The sequence below is a fragment of the Herpailurus yagouaroundi genome, unplaced genomic scaffold, assembly GCF_014898765.1.
Source record: "Herpailurus yagouaroundi ecotype Mexico unplaced genomic scaffold, PumYag 185, whole genome shotgun sequence".
NCBI classification, from domain to species: Eukaryota; Metazoa; Chordata; class Mammalia; order Carnivora; family Felidae; genus Herpailurus; species Herpailurus yagouaroundi.
In genome coordinates, this window is record NW_024412416.1 from 21,405,655 (window position 1) to 21,425,277 (window position 19,623).

Genomic DNA, 19,623 nt, shown 5'->3' on the forward strand with positions numbered 1-19,623 from the left:
CAGTCGGTTAAGCGTCCGACTTCAGCCAGGTCACGATCTCGCGGTCCCTGAGTTCGAGCCCCGCGTCAGGCTCTGGGCTGATGGCTCAGAGCCTGGAGCCTGTTTCCGATTCTGTGTCTCCCTCTCTCTCTGCCCCTCCCCCATTCATGCTCTGTCTCTCTCTGTCCCCAAAATAAATAAACGTTGAAAAAAAAATTAAAAAAAAAATTTTAATGTTTATTTTTGAAGAAGAAAGAGACAGAGAGTGAGTGGGGGAGGGGTAGAGAGAGAGGCAGACACAGAATCTGAAACAGGCTCCAGTACAATTTCTGCAGTTCCCTTGTTCAATTGATTCCTAAGTATTTTCCTCTTTTGATGCTATTATAAATGGAACGGTTTTCTTAATTTCATCTGCAGATGTATAGATTTTTTTAAATGTATGGGGTTTTTAAAAATCCAGATATATAAACTTTGCATTTTAATTAATGTTTAATCCATTTACATTTAATTAACATTCATACAGTTGAATTTGTTTACCATCTTATTTTTTTGTCTCATTAATACTTCATTCTTTCTTTCTTGACTTCTATTGGTTGAACATGCATTTTGGGGGGGGGAGGAAAACCAAGAAACAGGCTCTTACAAAAAAATTTTTTTAATGTTTATTTATTTTTTGACAGAGAGAGCATGAGTGGGGGAAGTGCAGAGAGAGAGGGGGGCAGAGGATCTGAAGCGGGCTCTTCATTGACAGCAGACAGCCCAGCGCGGGGCTAGAAATCATGAACCGTGTGAGATCATGACCTGAGCCAAAGTCAGATGCTCAATCAACTGAGCCATCCAAGTGCTGTCCCCCCAATTTTTTAAAAATTTTTATTTGAGACAGAGAGAGAGAGAGAGAGAGCGAGCAAGCATGTGGGGGAGAGGGGCAGAGGGAGAAAGAATCTTAAACAGGTGCCACATTCAGTACGGAGCCAGACGCCGGGCTCAATCCCACAACCCTGGGATCATGACCTAAGCAGAAATCAAGAGTCAGTCACTCAATGGAATGAGCCACCCAGGCGACCCCAAGAAACAAATTCGTAACTACAGAAAACAAACTGATGGCTACCAGAGGGGAGGGGGAGGGGGATGGGTTAACTAGGTGATGGGGATTAGGAGGGCCCTTGTGATGAGCACTGGGTGTTCTAAGTGCTACATCACTAAATTCTACACCTGAAAGTAAGATTACACTGTATGTTAACTGTAATTTAAATAAAACTTGGAAAAAAAAACATGTATTTTTGTACTTTTTATTTTATGTTATATTTTAGTTTTCCCTTGTTTAATTTTCTTAATGATTGTTCTAGAGTTTACAATTCATATTTTAATCTTATTAGTCCACCAATGCACATATACGAAACTTACAACAGGATACTTCCATTTGCCCAATTCCCGACCTTTACACTTATTTATTCTGTTATAAACTCTACATTTAAAAAACTTCAAGTCAATTGTCTCTTAGATAATTTAAGGTAAGAAAAAAGTTGTTATTTTAACCTACAAATTTACCATGTCTAGTACTCTTCGATCATTGTAAAGATCTGAATTTTCATCTGGTATTATTTCCCTTCATCCTGAAGGGATGAATACTAAATATACATCCTGAATACTTCCTTAGTATTTCTTATAGCGCAGGTCTACTGGACAGGAATCCTCTCATTTTCGTTTAAGATGTTTCCATTTCACTTTCATTGTTGAAGGATATTTTCATCAAGTTCAGAATTCTAGAATGACAGCGTTTTGTTTTGTCTTAAACTATCTTTTTAAAAGCAGTTTTACGTTCACGAAAGTGAGCAAAGGTACAGAGATTTCCTATTCATATAACCCCTGACCACATGCATGCATAGCTCCCATCATTATCAACACACCCCACCAGAGTGGTACATTTGTTACAACTGATGAACCTATACTGACAGCATTATCACCCAAAGTGCAGTTCACCATAGGGTCACTTTTGGTATTGTACATTCTACAGGTTTGGACAAATGTATGACATGTACCCATCACTGCAGTATCACACAAGGTACTTTCACTGCCCTAAAAATCCTCTGTGCTCTGTTTATTCATCCTTTCTCTCCTCTCCCCCCGACCCGCGCTTTGAACCGCTGATCTTTTTACTGTCTCCAGTTTTGCCTTTTCCAGAATGGCACACACAGTACGTAGCCTTCTCAGACTGGTTTCTTTCACTAGTAATATGTACTTAAGATTCCTCCATGACTTTTCATGGCTTGATAGCTTACTTTTTTTCAGTGTTGAAAATAATCCACTGTTCGGATGTACCAACTTATTTACCCATTCACTTACTGAAGGACCAGAGCAGCCTTGAATCTAGGACTGATTTTCCTCACTGATAAGGCAAAACCCTTCTAAATACTCTACCCAACACCCCGTAAATTACAAGAACTTCCACTACAGTGGGTAAGAACACAAACTGGCCCAACTGGCATAAGGATTATTCTGATGCTTTCAAAGGGTTCTACTCCCAGGCTCAGGTAGCTTCCTCACATGCACTGTTCAATACTCAGATGAAGACTTGAGAAGTACTGCAGATCTCTGGAAAACTCTCTCTGGAGCTCTCTCTTCCTGTACTTTATACTGCAAACTCAATCCCCATGGCCTCCCCAGACTTCAACTTCTATCTCCTCAACTCAGGGAGACTGCTAACCTTCACTTGGATTCCCCCTTCCTATACTGCAGCCTGGAAACTCTCTCCAGCCAGTAAGCTGGAAAACTGCAGGGCTCATCTTGTTTCCCTTCTCTCATGAATCAATGAGTTGTGCTGTCTAATGTCAGATTTTTTGTTTGTTTGAGGCAAAGGGATAAACCTGGCCTCTGTTAACTCAGCTACAATTAGAATTCTACATTGGCAGGGGGTTTTGTATGTTAAAAAAATGTCATTACATATTATGTTATTTCATCATTTCTGTTGTCTTTTTTTTCCCCCTCTGATTGCTTTTAAGATTTTTCTCTTCATTTTGGCTTTCAGCTTGATCATAGTGTGCTTAGGTACTATTTTTTGAATTTGCCCTACTTGGGGTTGCTGAGCTTCCTGAATTTGTCGGTTGATGTCTTATTTCAGATTGGTAATGCACTTGTAGACTATTTCTTCAATTATTACTTATGTTTTCTTCTCCTCTTTTTCCGGGATTCCAACTATACTCTGATAAAACCTTTGACCATGTTCTACATCTCTCTCTTATGATCTACACTGTTTTGTTCTTTTTCTTCTTCCATATTTCTTCCTATTGATTTTGGACTCTAGGCTCTAGAACTTTCTAAGAAGATAAATTTCTGCGGTTTTAAGCCACCAAGTTTATGGTGATTTATTATAGCATCCCTAGGAAACAAATACAGCCATTATATATCCATACTGAAACTGAACAATTAAATAAATGGATAGCAGATGGTGGGAGCCAAGTTTCTCACTGTTGGAATGGGCAGTTATGAACAAAGAAGGCTACAGTGATCCATGTAGTAATAATGGGTTAGAGTTGGAAACATCAGTATAAACTCATGAGTTCATGAGTATGCTACATATAAATCTTGTAAGTTCTATCTGGTTATATAGAGAAATATCTATAGATATAGGTATATATACACATATATACCCTTGCTGTTAGCTCAAAAGGCCAAGAAACAGTGACACTCTAGTAGCAACAAGCACATACAGAGCTCAGATCTTGGTTTCTAATACCATTCTCTAGTAAAATGAACCAGGGCTCCTTGGAGAAATGTCTGGTTCTAGGCTAGGGCAGGGAATACAGATGATGAGTCTGGAACATCTTACAGTACCAGAAAGTAAGCAGGTGTGGGAGGAAAACAAACAAAAAAGACGGGGTATATCAGAGACACAGGAGCCAACCCAAAGTGCCCCTCTGATAAGCTGGAACAGTTTGAGCAACAAAACAAAGTAGTTTTGGATTATAATCCGAAGTATAAATACCTATACATCCTCACTGATGCAAATAAATGTCTGAATCACTAAGTAAATTGCTGAATAATGAATAATTGAGTAAATAAATGGGGAAGAACAGACAAATCTTCCATTCACAAAAATTTCAAGTAATTTATGGAATTATCAAAAAGATGGAGCATAATTCTCCATGCCTTCAGCACTGGCCTCACATAGTAACTTCCTCCCAAAGTTTATATTATGGAGAATGGGGGGGGGGAGTAACTTTACAGTAGAGAAACATGATGACATTGCCTCAGGTAGGGGATGAAGGGCAGTATCAACAGTAGTAAGTCATGTTGATAATATATACCCTTGATGTGATGTGATGAGAATGACACTTTACCTCTGTGGTCTTCCTCCCAAAAATCAATAACCCAAGTCTATCTAATCATGAGAAAAAAAATCTCATGAGAGTTGAGGGACTCTACAAAGTAACTGGTAATCCTCAAAAATATCAAGGTCATCAAAAACAAGGAAACTCTGAGAAACTGTCACGGGCAAGAGGAGCATGAGGAGAGATGATAATTAAATGTACTGTGAGATCCTGGATGGGATCCCAGAACAGAAAAAGGACACTGGGTAAAAACTAAGAAAATCTAAGCATAGATTTTAGGTAATAATAATGTTATCAATTTGGTTCATTAATCATGACAAATGTACTATACTAGTAAGATGTTAATAATTTTTTTTAAAAAAGGACCTAAAGTGATTAACAATCATTTGTAATAAATGGACACTGTTTAAGTCTTGATTAGAACAAGGTCAACTCTAGAGACATTTGTGAATTAATCTGAAATTTCTGATTTATGGACTATTATTTATGATGGTGACAAAAGATTTATTTTTAATTTTGATCAATATGATAATGTCATCATGGTTAATTTTTTAGAGACACAAACTACATAAAGGTGAAATGACATGTTGTGAAGGACTTTTAGTTTAAGGAAAAAAATAATAAAGCAAATGTGCCAAGATATTGAAAACTGTTAAATCTGGGTGATGGGAATATGGGAGTACATTACATTTTTTTTTTCTACTTCTTGTATGTTTGAAATATTTCATAACAGAATCATGACTTTTTTCAGTGTCCTTTTGATAACTTCTACGCTAAATATGATCATGGATATTTTCATTAAAGAACATTCTACCCAAGTACAAATATCTACAATTCTGATATTGCATCTCAGTTTTTAGTATACTGCTTCTTCAATATCCCTTAATCCAATAAATACGTCTAAGATTTAATAAGTTAATGTCCATCAATCGACGAATAAATAAAAAAGATGTGGTTTGCATATATAATGGAATACTACTTGGCAATGAGAGAGAATGAAATCTGGCCATTTGTAGCAACATGGATGGAACTGGAGAGTATTATGCTAAGTGAAATAAGTCAGGCAGAGAAAGACAGATACTGTATGTTTTCACTCCTATGTGGATCCTAAGAAACTTAACAGAAGACCAGCGGGGAGGGGAAGGGGGGAAAAAAGTTACAGAGAGGGAAGGAGGCAAACCATAAGAGACTCTCAAATACTGGGAACAAATTGAGGGTTGATGGGGGGTGGGGAAGAGGGGAAAGTGGGTGATGGGCATTGAGGAGGGCACCTGTTGGGATGAGCACTGGGTGTTGTATGGAAACCAAATTGACAGTGTGTGTGTGTGTGTGTGTGTGTGTGTGTGTGTGTGTATATATATATATAAAAGATTTAATAAGTTAGATTTATGTTTTGAAAAAATGCCAAATTAACATTGCACTAGCATCAATTTCTATTTCTGTTACTGTTTCTATTACTGATTTTGATTTTAAAGACCTCTATCGGGGCGCCTGGGTGGCCCAGTCGGTTAAGCGTCCGACTTCAGCCAGGTCACGATCTCGCGGTCCGTGAGTTCGAGCCCCGCGTCAGGCTCTGGGCTGATGGCTCGGAGCCTGGAGCCTGTTTCCGATTCTGTGTCTCCCTCTCTCTCTGCCCCTCCCCCGTTCATACTCTGTCTCTCTCTGTCCCAAAAATAAATAAAAAAACGTGGAAAAAAAATATTTAAAGACCTCTATCACATTTATCCTTCTGCTACAGTGTTGCTATAAACTTTACAATTCTTTAGAAGTACTCCTAATGTTTTGCTTGGCAGTTACAAAAAGAATGAAATGAAAATGTTTTAATTTTCTGAATTGAAAGTAGATGCATTATCTACTTTAAGGTTATAATAAATGCAAAGCAACTTGAATTGGGAAATTAAGTCTTTCCCCCTAAGTAATAAAAATGACAGTCAATAATAAGCCATCTACAAATTTTTCCTTTTACAGTCCTTTGTACCATTACAGTTGTGCATCTTATAATTCCATAAGACCTTAAATACCACTGGTGAAAATCTGGGCTATTGATTTCAACTTATTGGCTTTTTTCTTTTCTTTCTTCTTTCTTTCCTTTTCTTTCCTTCTTCCTTCCTTCCTTCCTTCCTCCCTCCCTTCCCTCCCCCCTCTCTTTTCTTTTTTTTCTTTTCTTTTCTCTTTTCTTTCCTTTTCTTTTCTTTTCTTTTCTTTTGTTTTCTTTTCTTTTCTTTTCTTTTCCTTTTAGTGGTAGTGGTCATGGGATTGTACCTGGTATCTGGAAATTTATTTTGATTTTCTCCTGTCATTTGTAAATTAAGAGTGACAATACTCCAAATAAAAGATGTTCAGACTGTCACAATTAGAATTCAGAATCTCTACGTAAATCTTATACTCTGGTCCTTAACTGCCTCATCTGAAAATGTCAATGCAATCTTACTTGCTTGAAGGCAAGGAGTTGAACTAAATAACATCTTTTTTTTTAATCTTAAGATATGGGGGGTCCCTGACTGGCTCAGTTGGTAGAGCATGCAACCCTTGATCTCAGGGGTGGGAGTTCAAGTCTCACGTTGGGCATGGGCCTACTTAAAAAAAGACAAAAAGAAATTTTAAAAAACTTTAAGGTCTATAATTCTCAGTGACCAAATTTTATGAACAATAATGTGCTGCTTAAAAAAAAAGTTTTTATTGAAGTATAATTAACATACAATGTCACATTAAAGTCAGGTATACAACAATACTAATTCAATAATTCTACTTTGAGTAATGCACGGAGTAATGTGCTACTTTCAAGGATGCATGTTTTCACTAATTTCAAAAATATAGGCTTTTTATTTTATATAAAATTATGATGCTAAATGATATCAACAATGAATGAAATTTAATCTTCAAATTGATATAAATCCATGACAGTTAAAATTAAAAGCCTGGATAAAATATTTGTTTCAACTGTCTTTTCCCCCCAAATTAAAAACTAACTAACTAAATTATGCAAACTTCACAATGTTCTCACTTCGCATGGAGTTCAGAGGGTTCCTGTGTGTATTCTTGAGAATTATTTCAGAAGCGCATATGTCACCTCACCTTTCACATTTGTTTAATTGATAGGACTCCCTTATTTCAAGAGGATCTCTCCTTTTCCTTCTTTATTTTTTCTTGGTAATATATTGCTCTTAGTTTTACAAAATGATTTTAGCTGTAGTTGGAAGTTAAATTTTTTTCCTTACTTAATAACACAGAAAGTTTAAAACCTCATCACACCGCCCCCTTTTTTTGTTTGATCTCTGGAAATGTTATCTTTAAATGAAACTCCCACATCTGGGAACTGGCGACATACAATTCACTGGCGGAGCTTAACTATTCCCTAGGGCTTATCATAAAGCCAAAAAGAGAATGGAAATTTTTAAAAAAAAACAGAATTTTCTGCCTTCTTGGTTGAAGAACAGACACTCCTCAGCATGCAAAAAATAAGCTGTCTTACTAGCCTTACAATTTTTCTTTCGTAAATAATATATGCTCAATGGCAAAAGATCTATAAAAACAAACAAATAAAAAAATAAGTCATCCATTATGGGACCACTCAGAAAATAAAACTGCTACATTTCTTTACGCTGTATCTTTTTTTTATTATTTTTTAAAATGTTTATTTATTTTTGAGAGAGAGACAGAGCACAAGCAGGGGAGGGGCAGAGAGAGAGAGGGAGACACAGAATCTGAAACAAGCTCCAGGCTCTGAGCTGTCAGCATAGAGCTTGACATGGGTCTGGAACTCAGGAACGGCGAGATCATGACCTGAGCCAAATTCAGACACTTAACCAACTGAGTCAACCAGGCACCCCTGTATCTTATTTTTTTTTTTTAATGTTTATTGAGAGAGAGAGAGAGAGAGAGAGAGAGAGAGAGAGAAAGCCCACAGGAGACGAACAGAGAGAGAGGGAGAGAATCACAAGCAGGCCCTGCAAGGTCAGTGCTCCATCTCACAAACCATGAGGATCATGACCTGAGCTGAAATTAAGAGTCAGACACTGGGGCTCCTGGGTGGCTCAGTTGGTTAAGTGACCAACTTCGGCTCAGGTCATGATCTTGTGGTTCATGAGTTCAAGCCCCATGTCAGGCTCTGTGCTGACAGCTCAAGGCCTGGAGCCTGCTTTAGATTCTGTGACTCCCTCTCTCTCTACCCCTCCCCTGCTCCTGCTCTGTCTCTCTCTCTCAAAAATAAATAAACATTAAAAAAAATGAAAAAATAAAAAGAGTCAGACACTTAACTGACTAAGCCACCCACGTGCCCCTTATTTAAAAAAATTAAAAAAAAATTTTTTTTAATGTTTATTAAACATTAAACTGTAAGATCATAACCTGAGCCAAAGTCAGGCACTTAACCAACTGAGCCACCTAGGCACCGCCCCCCCCCAAAATTTTTAATGTTTATTTATTTTAAGAGAAAGACAGAGCATGATCAGGGGAGGGGTACAGAGAGAGGGAGACACAGAATCTAAAGCAGGCTCCAGGCTCTGAGCTGCCAGCACAGTGCCTGATGTGGGGCTCGAACTCATGAACCGTGTAAGCATGACTTGAACTGAAGTTGGATTCTTAACCAACTGAGCCACTCAGGCACCCTAATCCTGTCTTATTTTTTAAATAACATTTTTATCATGTGCTTTTCCCCATCAGTCTGGTGCAGTGAGGATTATCTCCAGATGAAATCCAATATCCTTTCTGTGCTTGTAATGCCATTTCTTGACTGGGAAACCTGACTCCCATGATTTTCACTGTACTTACTTATTTCATTAAACCCTCTAAGAAATCAGCCCCTGCTGCTGTACCTCCCTCAGCAATGTACTCTTCACCACAGGTGTGTCCCGACTCTTCACCTGGCTGCACCTCCCACTCCCCCTGAGCGCCCAGTCACCACGCCATGTTACCAGGCCCCATGTGGAAGCCTCCTGACCCACTTGGGTTCAGGCACTCCTACTTTAAGCCCTCCTCACCATGTCTGGGCCCCAACTTCCTGCACAGAACTGTCCTGATGTATGCATACCCTTCACTCCTTGTTTGAGCTCTGACTCCCTATATCTGCTGCCACCCCATGTGGATGTCTACCTCACCCTGGTCAGGCCCTTGCTCCCCATATCAGGCCACCCCATGTGACAACATGCACTATCCCTATTGGCTTCAGCTCCCCACATGGAGTCACCATTTCCCCCTGTACTGATGCACTCCTCACAGGAGCCAGGCCCTGATTCCCCATGCTGGGTACCCCCTACACGCACGCGCGCACACACACACACACGGTGTTAATGCCTCCTTCACCCTATGCAGGCTCTTACACTCCATGACGCTCCCCCCACCCCCATGAATGCCACCCTCCACAGGCCTACACTAGGTTAGCCTTCCATGCTGATGACCTTCTCACTCTGACACCTGAAGCTGAGCTGCCTCCCTGCAGGTACGACCCCCACCCCACTCTGCTCAAATACTGCACCCTGAGCTGGACCTCCCCAGGCATGGGCATCCTACTTGGTCTCTGGCTTTCCCATGGCAGTCATCTCCCACCTAAAGATGCTCTATTTACCCTACTCTGGCCACAACACACCCTGATTTGGGCTACTTCGGCTCTCCCCCCAAACAAGGGAGTGCCCTACCTAATGTTTTCAAGATTGAATTGTACAGGAAGGGAAGGAAGGGAGAAGAAGCCATAATTATTTTGAATACTGTTCATTTTCTCATTTGTTTTGGCCACTACAAAGCATTATTTGGCAAAGCAAATAGGTGCACTAATCTTACCTTTAGTTTTATCTTGCCTTACATTTCCTTTTTGTTCTAACTTGCACTATTACTACTGTCCTTGTTTTATTTCTTATAAGCTGCATTTTGGTCAGTCACCACTAATCCTCTGTGGAAAATGCAGGGCATGCTGTGAACACATGAAGCAAGTGGGCCACTCAGCTACGCGTCCCCAGCAGCTAATACAGTGAAGATCAGAGTGAAACCGAAAATACTCAACAACCAGCAATATAATATAGACAAAGACACCAACCAAATAGAATGGGGGGACCTCACTGAGGATCGGAGTACTGGAAGACCCCTGCTGAACGTGTTAACCCTTTAGGAGATGAATTGTGCGTGTGTGTCTGTGCATGCGTGTGTGTGTGTGTGTGTGTGTGTGTGTGTGTGTGTAGTGTAGGGGTCTCAGGGAAGGGTCCTTCTGGAAGAGGGATGTTACTCAGGAGGTTTAGAGCAGGAGCTGTTTAACCAACTAGCATGGAAGCATTAAAAAACATTTTGAAACCTTAATACAAATTTGCTGAACAAGAAAGGCTTGCACCGTGATACATCTTGCTGTCTGGGCAAGTTCTTTAGTGAAGTTCTTTAGTGAAAGCACAGCCTATTCTCCTCAATACCAGAACCATCTCCTCAGGGAGGGGCCTGCAGAAGGCAGGAAGTGCACATGGGCACCATCAATACAAGTTGTGCCAGGAAACAGCTGGCTACCTGGTCCACACATAAGCAAGAGAAGACTTCCAAACTTCCTCTAGTGAAAGACAAACCACACAAGTGTAAGAAATGTGGGCAAACCTTACAAGAAAAAATGGAAACCAAAAGCCAACTTTGCCAGAAAAATGTTGGTAGTGGGTAAGATACTAATCTACGTATGAGAAAAAGTACATTTTTGTCTAAAATCTGTTAAGTCTCACGGGAATCTACCCCCAAAACCAAGAGCACACTGTATACACTGTATATTAGCCATCTTGACAATAAATTATATTTAAAAGATAAAAATGAAAAAATAAAGTCTCTGTTAAGTCAACTAAGAGCTATGATGCACACCCATAAGAGACAACCTGCTAAACCAGAGGTTTTATGTGAGGTCTCAGTGAAAAAGAACATAAAGCATCCTTGTGATAATTACAAAGAAAGTCACTTCTCTGAAGGGGTAGATTTAACATTTTAAAAGAAGGAATGGCGTTAAGAAATAAATGGCTATGGGCCATAAAATAGAAGATTACGGCATTTTCAGAAGACACATTTCTGAATGCTCTCTATTCCCAAAACAGGAAAAGCTGAAGTCTCTGGTTTTTGTTTATGTGATATTTATCATCTTCTACCTTATCAAGCACCAAGCTCAAGTCTCTTTACATTTACAAAGGCTAAATAGGTCACTTCCTCATGCATATGAGAATGTTGTTGGTTCCCACCTCTGGCTAGTTGAACATAAAATCATTCTACAGCATTTAAAAGTTTTCCACATTGTCCTTTTGTTTAGAGGACATTAGTATATTGATGGCTATACACTTTTAAAACTTGTCCACGGACTCTTTGCTGCTCCTCCCATCAAGAGATAGGGTCTTTGTCCTCTTCCCACAGAGTTGATCTGCCTGAAAAGTTTGTTTATGACCAAGACTGCTGTGGGCCTTTTGAGACTAGGACAGAAATGGACATATGGTCCTGCCTGGCTCTCCTGGGACACTCACTCTGGGGGAAACCAACTGTGCAGTAAGAAGTCCAACGATCCCAGGGTGCCTGGGTGGCTCAGTTGGTTAAGCATCCTATTTGGACTCAGGTAATAATCACACGGTTCGTGAGTTTGAGTCCTGCATCAGGCTCTCTGCTGTCAGCACAGAGCCTGCTTTAGATCCTGTCTCCCTCTCTCTCTGCCCCTCCTGCAGTCATGCTCTCCCTCTCTCAAAAATAAACCTTAAACAAAAAGAAGTCCGACTATCCTTAAACTACTGTCAGCAGGTGAAGATGAATAGGTTACACGCAGGTGCTCCTACCGGAAAGCTGGGCTGAGCAACCAGCTGCTGGCTGGAATCAACCGCCACCTCAAGTGAGGCATGTGGGATGCCCAGCCCAGTTGAGCCTTCATATGACTGCAGCCCCAGCCAGTATTTGACTGCAAGCACGTGAGAGAGCCCAAGTTAGAACTGCCAGGCAGAGCCTTCCCCCAAACTCCTAACCCACAAAATCCTAACCAAAATCAAATAGTTGCTGTTTGCCACCCCAAAGTTGTGGGATAATACGTATCAATGGCAACAGTAACTCTAATGACCAAGGAAGTATTTTCTGACCAATTCTATCCCTTTTTGTACTTTCAGTAGAAGGCAATTTCAGACCCAAGTTGTATTAGCCAGAATAGACTAGGTTACACTGTGCTAAAATAATTTACCCTGAAATCTCAGTGGCTTTATTCAGCAAAAGTGTGTCCTGTTCAAGTATAGGCAGGGAATTTTGTTCCATTTGGTGAGTCAGGGAATCAAACCCCTGCATGTGATGACAACTTGATCTCACATACTGCTGCAGCAGGTAACACTAACTCTCTAATGTTAACATCCTATAGCATATCTTCATTCGGAAAAAGGGTCATGCTATCTCGGCAATACCATTTTTTTTTTAAATTACCAAGTGCAGGGGCGCCTGGGTGGCTCAGTCCGTTAGGCGGCCAACTTCAGCTCAGGCCATGATCTTGCGGTCTGTGAGTACTAGCCCCGTGTCGGGCTCTGTGCTGACAGCTCGGAACCTGGAGCCTGCTTCATATTCATATTCTGTGTCTCCCTCTCTCTGACCCTCCCCTGTTCATGCTCTGCCTCTCCCTGTCTCAAAAATAAATAAATGTTAAAAAAAAATTTTTAAATAAAATAAAATAAAATTACCAAGTGCAGCATAGATTGGTGGTCTCCAACATGCATTCTCCTCTTGCTCCTTTTTTAAAAATTTTTTTAATGTTTACTTATTTTTGAGAGAGAGACACACACACAGAGTGCGAGTAGGGAAGGGGCAGAGAGAGAGGGAGACACAGAAATTGAAGCGGGCTCTAGGCTCTGAGCTGTCAATATAGAGCTTGACATGGGGCTCGAGCTCACAAACAGTGAGATCAGACCTGAGCCGAAGTCCGATGCTTAACTGACAGCCACCCAGGTGCCCCACCTTTTCCTCCTTTTAATTATAGCAACAGCCCAAGTTTTAGCAGGGCACATAACTGCTTGACTCAGACTGCACTTGCAGCCAACCATACCATGTGACTAAGCTTGGGCCAACGGGACATGAACAGGAGTGATATGCGTAATTTCCAGATCCTTTCCTTACAGGACTCGCCTCTAGGACACTTAGCTTTTAGACTGAGAACAGAAAAAATAAAATCATTCTATCTACTTACCTACCTATCTACCTATTTCCTATCTATCTATTGATCGATCGATCGATCTAGTTAAGCCACTTTAATTTTTACAAAGAACAGAGAGCAATGGCAGGGGGAGGGGTGTCATACTAACGTAGCAAAAACTAACTTTTCACACCTTCTCCTATTACACATCTTCATTTTATACTGCTATACATTTTTATTTCCCCCTTTTAATCTGTACTTTTGAATTTGCCGTTACATTACTGAACTTCCACTATTCTTACTTAAACTGAACTAACTCACATAGCAGCTTCCTTTGAAGACATGGGCTCTCTGATGTAGGACACAGACACTGTAGTGTGGGAGAGGGAAGAGTGAATTCAAAGGTTTATGATCCTGCCTCTCATCCTGGAGAGGTCTTTTTCTTTTAATTTTTTTCATGCTTTATTTATTTTTGAGAAAGAGTAAGAGAGAGAGAGAGCACGCATGAGTGGGGGAGGAGCAGAGAGAGAGAGACAGAGAATCCGAAGCAGGCTCCAGGCTCTGAGCTGTCAGCACAGAGCCCAACGTGGGGCTCAAACTCACTGACTGTGTGATCACGACCCGAGCCGAAGTCGGACACTTAACCAACTGAGCCACCCAGGCGCCCCTCATCCTGGAGAGGTCTTAAACAAACCCTCAAGTCTACTAAAATAAAGACCAGCAGCCAAAATTAAACTCCTAAAAAAGGGGGTAAAGGTTAAATATTAACAATAAATAATACCATCTTATGGCTCCCTTACCTCAAATTTTAAACTCAACCAATACAATGAAGGCAATCTGGCACCATGGCCAACAATGCAGATCCTGGAATCAGAACAAATCTGGGTTTGAACCTCAGCCTTGCCACTTACTACTAACTTGTCTATGGTAAGTTAACTGCTCAGGGGTGCCTGGGTGGCTCAGTCAGTTAAGTGTCTGACTTCAGCTCAGGTCATGATCTCATGGTTGGTGGGTTTGAGCCCCGCGCTGGGCTCTGTGCTGACAGCTCAGAGCTTGGAGCCTGCTTCAGATTCTGTGTCTCCCTCTCTCTCTGCCCCTCCCCCCACTTGTGCTCGCTCTCTCTCTCTCTCTCTCTCTCTCAAAAATAAACATTTATTTTATTTTATTTTTCAACGTTTATTTATTTTTGGGACAGAGAGAGACAGAGCATGAACAGGGGAGGGGCAGAGAGAGAGGGAGACACAGAATCGGAAACAGGCTCCAGGCTCTGAGCCATCAGCCCAGAGCCTGACGCGGGGCTCGAACTCACGGACCGCGAGATCGTGACCTGGCTGAAGTCGGACGCTTAACCGACTGCGCCACCCAGGCGCCCCTCAAAAATAAACATTTAAAAAAATGTTTTCATTTAAAAAAATAAAAAATAAAAAAGTTAACTGCTCAAGTCTCTGTTTCCTCACCTGAGGAAGGTGAGTAGAGTAGCTCATAGAATAGCGATGAAAATTAAAGAAAATAATACACATCGAGTACTTCGTACACAGCCAAAGGATTCAATGCCAGTTGTTACAGTAACTCTATTCCTTTCCATATGCTATTCCCTCTGCCTGGAATACTTCCTCCTCTGTGGACCTCAGGAATTCCTTCACATTCATTATAACTCATGCCCTGTGGTATGTTCTCACCTCTTCCACCTGCCAGGGGCAATCAACCTTTCCCTCATTTGTGTTACTGAGAAGACATGTATGTTAATTCTCCTTATCAAAGGATACTGTAATTGCTTGTTTAAACAGCTGCCCCTCCTCACTGTGAGCACAGTCCATTTCTTCTTCGCTAAATCCCACTCTCAGTACAGTACACATTGTAGGTTCTCAAATATGTTTGTAATATGAACTGAATAAACCTTTGAGTTCCCTCTACAGTCAACCTCTTTGTTTTCTACATTAGGAACGAGGCCTACTTATTAATTATGCCATTCTTTTTTGTCAAAAGAATTGTCCTATCAAAATAATTTAAACCGAAGCATAATTAGTATTGACGATATTACAAAAGGCAGTTATCTGAACACGAATATCTACAGATACCGGCTCTCTAATGAGAATATTCTTATCTAACATTTCAAGTTTTTCTTGGGAATTGTAAGCAGATGCGATTGAAAGGTCTTAAAAATCACGGTCAGTAATTGAAAATGTACTGCTTTTGTAATAAGGAACAAGGTATTAGAATTTTAAGGATAGAAAATAATCATAAGAATATTTAGCATATATACAGAAATTCTTACTGTATAAAGTCTTTTCACCTGCTTCTTCTAATCACCTTGTGATAGTGAAAGCAGCTGTATTCCTATTATATGGAAGGTAATGTATAATCAATAAACACTACAGCAAAGATGTAAATCTGTTTTGGCAGTTTTGGTGGCCTTTATTGTGGCCATTAAATCCAGACTTCAATAAAAGATGTTATTATTATTATTTATAATTTTCTATAGGGCAAGAGAATATACTGATAGATCTACCTTTGAGTTAGACCAGAATTACCATTCCCTTTAAATAACTTACTACCAGTTTCTGATGACAGTGACAATACATGGTCTTAAAAAGTAAAAGACACTTTGTAAGAGAAGTTGGAAACACCAAACATTAAAATGAAATACCTCAATGCAGACATGATGCATTCCTCCAGCCTTGTTTCTCTGCAGAAAACCTGCAATTGGGCTGTCATTTCCCAGTGGATGAAGCAGTTCCATCTTGGTATTTCCCAGGTTGACAAAAACAACAGATACACCATGCTCAGGAACAGGGACCACCTCACTTACCTGGGCCCCCAGAACATTCTCATAAAATGCCTTGGCTTTTTCCAAGTCTGGCACTGCAATTGCTACATGATTGAGTCGACCCAGGTTCCACACAGGACCTGCCACTTGATGCAAGGACTGTGATGTGGAAAGAGCTTTTACTTTTGGAGCTGAAGTCTGAAGTCTGGAAAAAAGCCCTGAAAAATTGAAAAGCCATTGATAGCCTTCTTGAGAATTGATGGATTTATAAAATTAATTAAAAAAAAAAAACTAAATGACTAATACATATAAACATTATTTATATACATATTCTGGTTTTAATTACTGAAATTAAATTGGGGAGTTTAACGGAAAAATGACGTCAAAATTACTCACTCTGCCATGAAACAACTGTCTGGAATTAAAAAACTAATTGTGAGCTTTTTAGATATAAAACAAAGATGGCATTTTTCATAACAATTTCTATTTATTGATAATACTTCAAGGACAGCTACACAGCATTAAGAATGACTTGCAGGACACCTGGGTGGCTCCATGGGTTAAGTGTGTGATTTCAACTCAGGTCATGATCTCGCGTTCGTGAGTTTGAGTCCCTTGTTGGGCTGTGCTGACAGCTCAGAGCCTGGAGCCTGCTTTGGATTCTGTGTCTCCCTCTCTCTCTGCCCCTCCCCCACTCACGTTCGTTCTCTCTCTCTCTCTCTCTCTCAAAAATAAGCATTAAAAATTTAAAAAAAAAGAATAACTTGCTATTCTCTGTATTTCACAAGGGGTAAGTTTGAAGCTGACAGGGACACAATACTCATTTAATGATGAGAACAAGCAATTTTCTCCTCTACCTATAACCAATTTTTTGTCTTATATTCTGCAATATGTATTAAAGCCATGCCCATTACAGTGCTCTTTAATAAGATTTTATTTTAATGATTACTAAAGAAAAGAAAGACAAGCAAACATTGAGGATCCTTAAACTTATGAGAATTCCCTCTGAGACCAGTTTTTTCTTATTGTTTCTTTTTATAATTTTGAAGACGAGAAGAATTGTTTCTGAATGTGAAGAAACTTCTTTCATTAAGAAACTGAAGAGACCTATAATGTGTCCTCCATGTGGATTACTGTTTCCCCAGTTCCCAAAACACTGGACTTTAAGAGCCGGATTCTCCCCAAGATGAAAACTGTATACATATATGAGGTCTAAGAATAATCTTGTAAAACTACATCACTTAATTTAAAAAAAGTACAAAATAGCATATTGAAGAACACATATTCTAAACAATTAGGTTTAGCTCTTAATGGAAAATACTTTAAATAGTACTTAGTATCACAGAGCTAAAAAATAGTTAATTCCTTTTAACTGAAATTTTTGATAACAAGGAAATTAAAGTAACACTACTATAGACCATAGACCTTGTGGGGAAAGGCAGTCTCATATGTTAACCCCCACTTAACCACAGAAGGATGAAAAGTTCCTTGGCAAGAGATAAAGAGCCCACACAGCCTGTGTATCACACTGTGCTGGGAATATCTTTCCCTCTTCCAGACTCAGTGAGTGCTCTTTTGTCTCAGCTTAACATGTGTGCATCATACGGCAAACCTGTTATAGCGGTCCTCAGCAGAGAGGGAACAGGGTTCTTTGTACTGTGACACAAGAGGGGCATGCGAAAACTGTCCTGCACTGACCACTGGGAGAGACCCATTGGTGATGGTGGACCAAACACCCACCATTAAAGATAATCTTGCCCTATCTCATTTCTATGTAAGTAAAGCATTGTTCCATCCAGTGCTTGTGTTTTCTTTGGCGACTCTGATACCAAGATGCAATGGGCAGAAGTGTTTAGATTCCTCCTCTGGGACTGGTAACCAGTGCATGGTTCTCTGCTTGACAAATGTGATGCATCATAGGTCAGCAGAAGGCAAAATTCCACCTAAGATAGTCTTCTGGTATGCTCAAGCCTGTATTATTGGTTACTGAAATATCCAAAGGGTGTCATTATCAATAGGTTGACACAGCCCAGTTCTATGGACTCATTGTATTATGAAATTCAAGCGTATGCCAACTTAGTAAGCACATACATAAATGTACAATTGAAAGTAAATTTCATGAAAGGCATACCTAATCCTCAATAGATGTGATGTGCTCTGATATTTTCTACTCTGTTGTATTTTATTTCAGTTTTTAAAAAATTCTGGTACTACCTACCAAACATCTACCTTGTTAAATTTGTTGTGTAGATATTTGATGTAAAAAATATAATACAGTGCCAGACATATATAACAGGTACACAACAAATTCAGCCATTCTTATTGTTACTGACATACAATAATTGTTTGCTGAGTGGCATGCAGAAACTATCTCAAGGGCACAGTGGTAGTGAATTTTTAAAATGCTAACAACCGGGACACCTGGGTGATTCAGTCAGTTGAGTGGCTGACTCTTGATTTTGGCTCAGGTCATGATCCCCGGGTCGTGGACTTGAGCCTCACACTAGGCACTGCATTGGGCATGGAGCCTGCTTGGGATTCTCGCTCTCTCTGCCTCTGCCCCTCTCCCCTGCTTGTGTTCTATATAAAATTAAAATTTAAAAAATGAGAACTAAAAAATCATTGGTCAAACTGCTCTTTCCTTCTTTCTTTGCATCTCTACTATCTGTGCATTTTACAACAAAAGTTCGATACAGAATGTATTTGTACTATAAAAAAAAAAAAACACAGTAGGTAGGGCCAATGAGCTTTAGAATAAAATGGAGAAGTCCTTTGCTCTGTGAAATTTTAAGAGTATGTCCAATACGGAGTCTAGGTATTTCTGAATTGTCCTTACCGGTATTATCTCTACAAGAGATGGGGCAACTGGTATTTCCTTGGCAGGCATCCTATTACTTAGCAATGGGACATAAAGAAATCTCAAAGGAACAAACAAAATGTCCAAGCAAAGGTAAAGTTTTACATACTGTACCAGTTTTTTGGGGGACATTTCTAAACCTCTGGCACTGAAAAGGAAGTCCAAGCAAGTCATGTCATTAGAAGCCTCAGTATAGCCTGTCTTTCTCCATAACCACCTTACCATTTGGAAATGGGAGAAAAGGAAAAATTTTATTGGAATGACTGGTTCTGTTTCTTTTTAACAGAACATAAAATGAATCTTCACTCTATGTTAGGAAAAATAGATAATAACATCTTTATATAATGTAAAAGTCAAGACTTTGTGGCTCTACAGGCTTATCTTATCTCTAGAAATGTAAACTAGTTTGAAAAAAGAAATATCACTATATTGGTTTTATTTGAGCCTTAGGAATAGAGTAAAAATAAACACAGGGATGCTGGTAAGAATTAAATAATTCTATGCCACATTGGCATAGAATTACTTAAATAAATTTTTTAAAAATGAAGGGTTAAAAACATAAAAATAGCCAAAAAAGCACATAAGATCCTCAATATCATAG

The 19,623-nt window shown here is 39.7% G+C and overlaps 1 protein-coding gene across 2 annotated transcripts in view; it reads right to left on the bottom strand.

Annotated features, from left to right (window-relative positions):
• MCEE (methylmalonyl-CoA epimerase) overlaps positions 1-19,623 on the bottom strand; it is a 30,606-nt gene that overhangs the window by 4,432 nt on the left and 6,551 nt on the right. For both annotated transcript variants that reach the window (XM_040493839.1, XM_040493840.1), the window contains exon 2: positions 16,046-16,383. In XM_040493839.1, the coding sequence (XP_040349773.1) occupies positions 16,046-16,383 (338 nt within the window). The remainder of the gene's footprint in view (positions 1-16,045; positions 16,384-19,623) is intronic.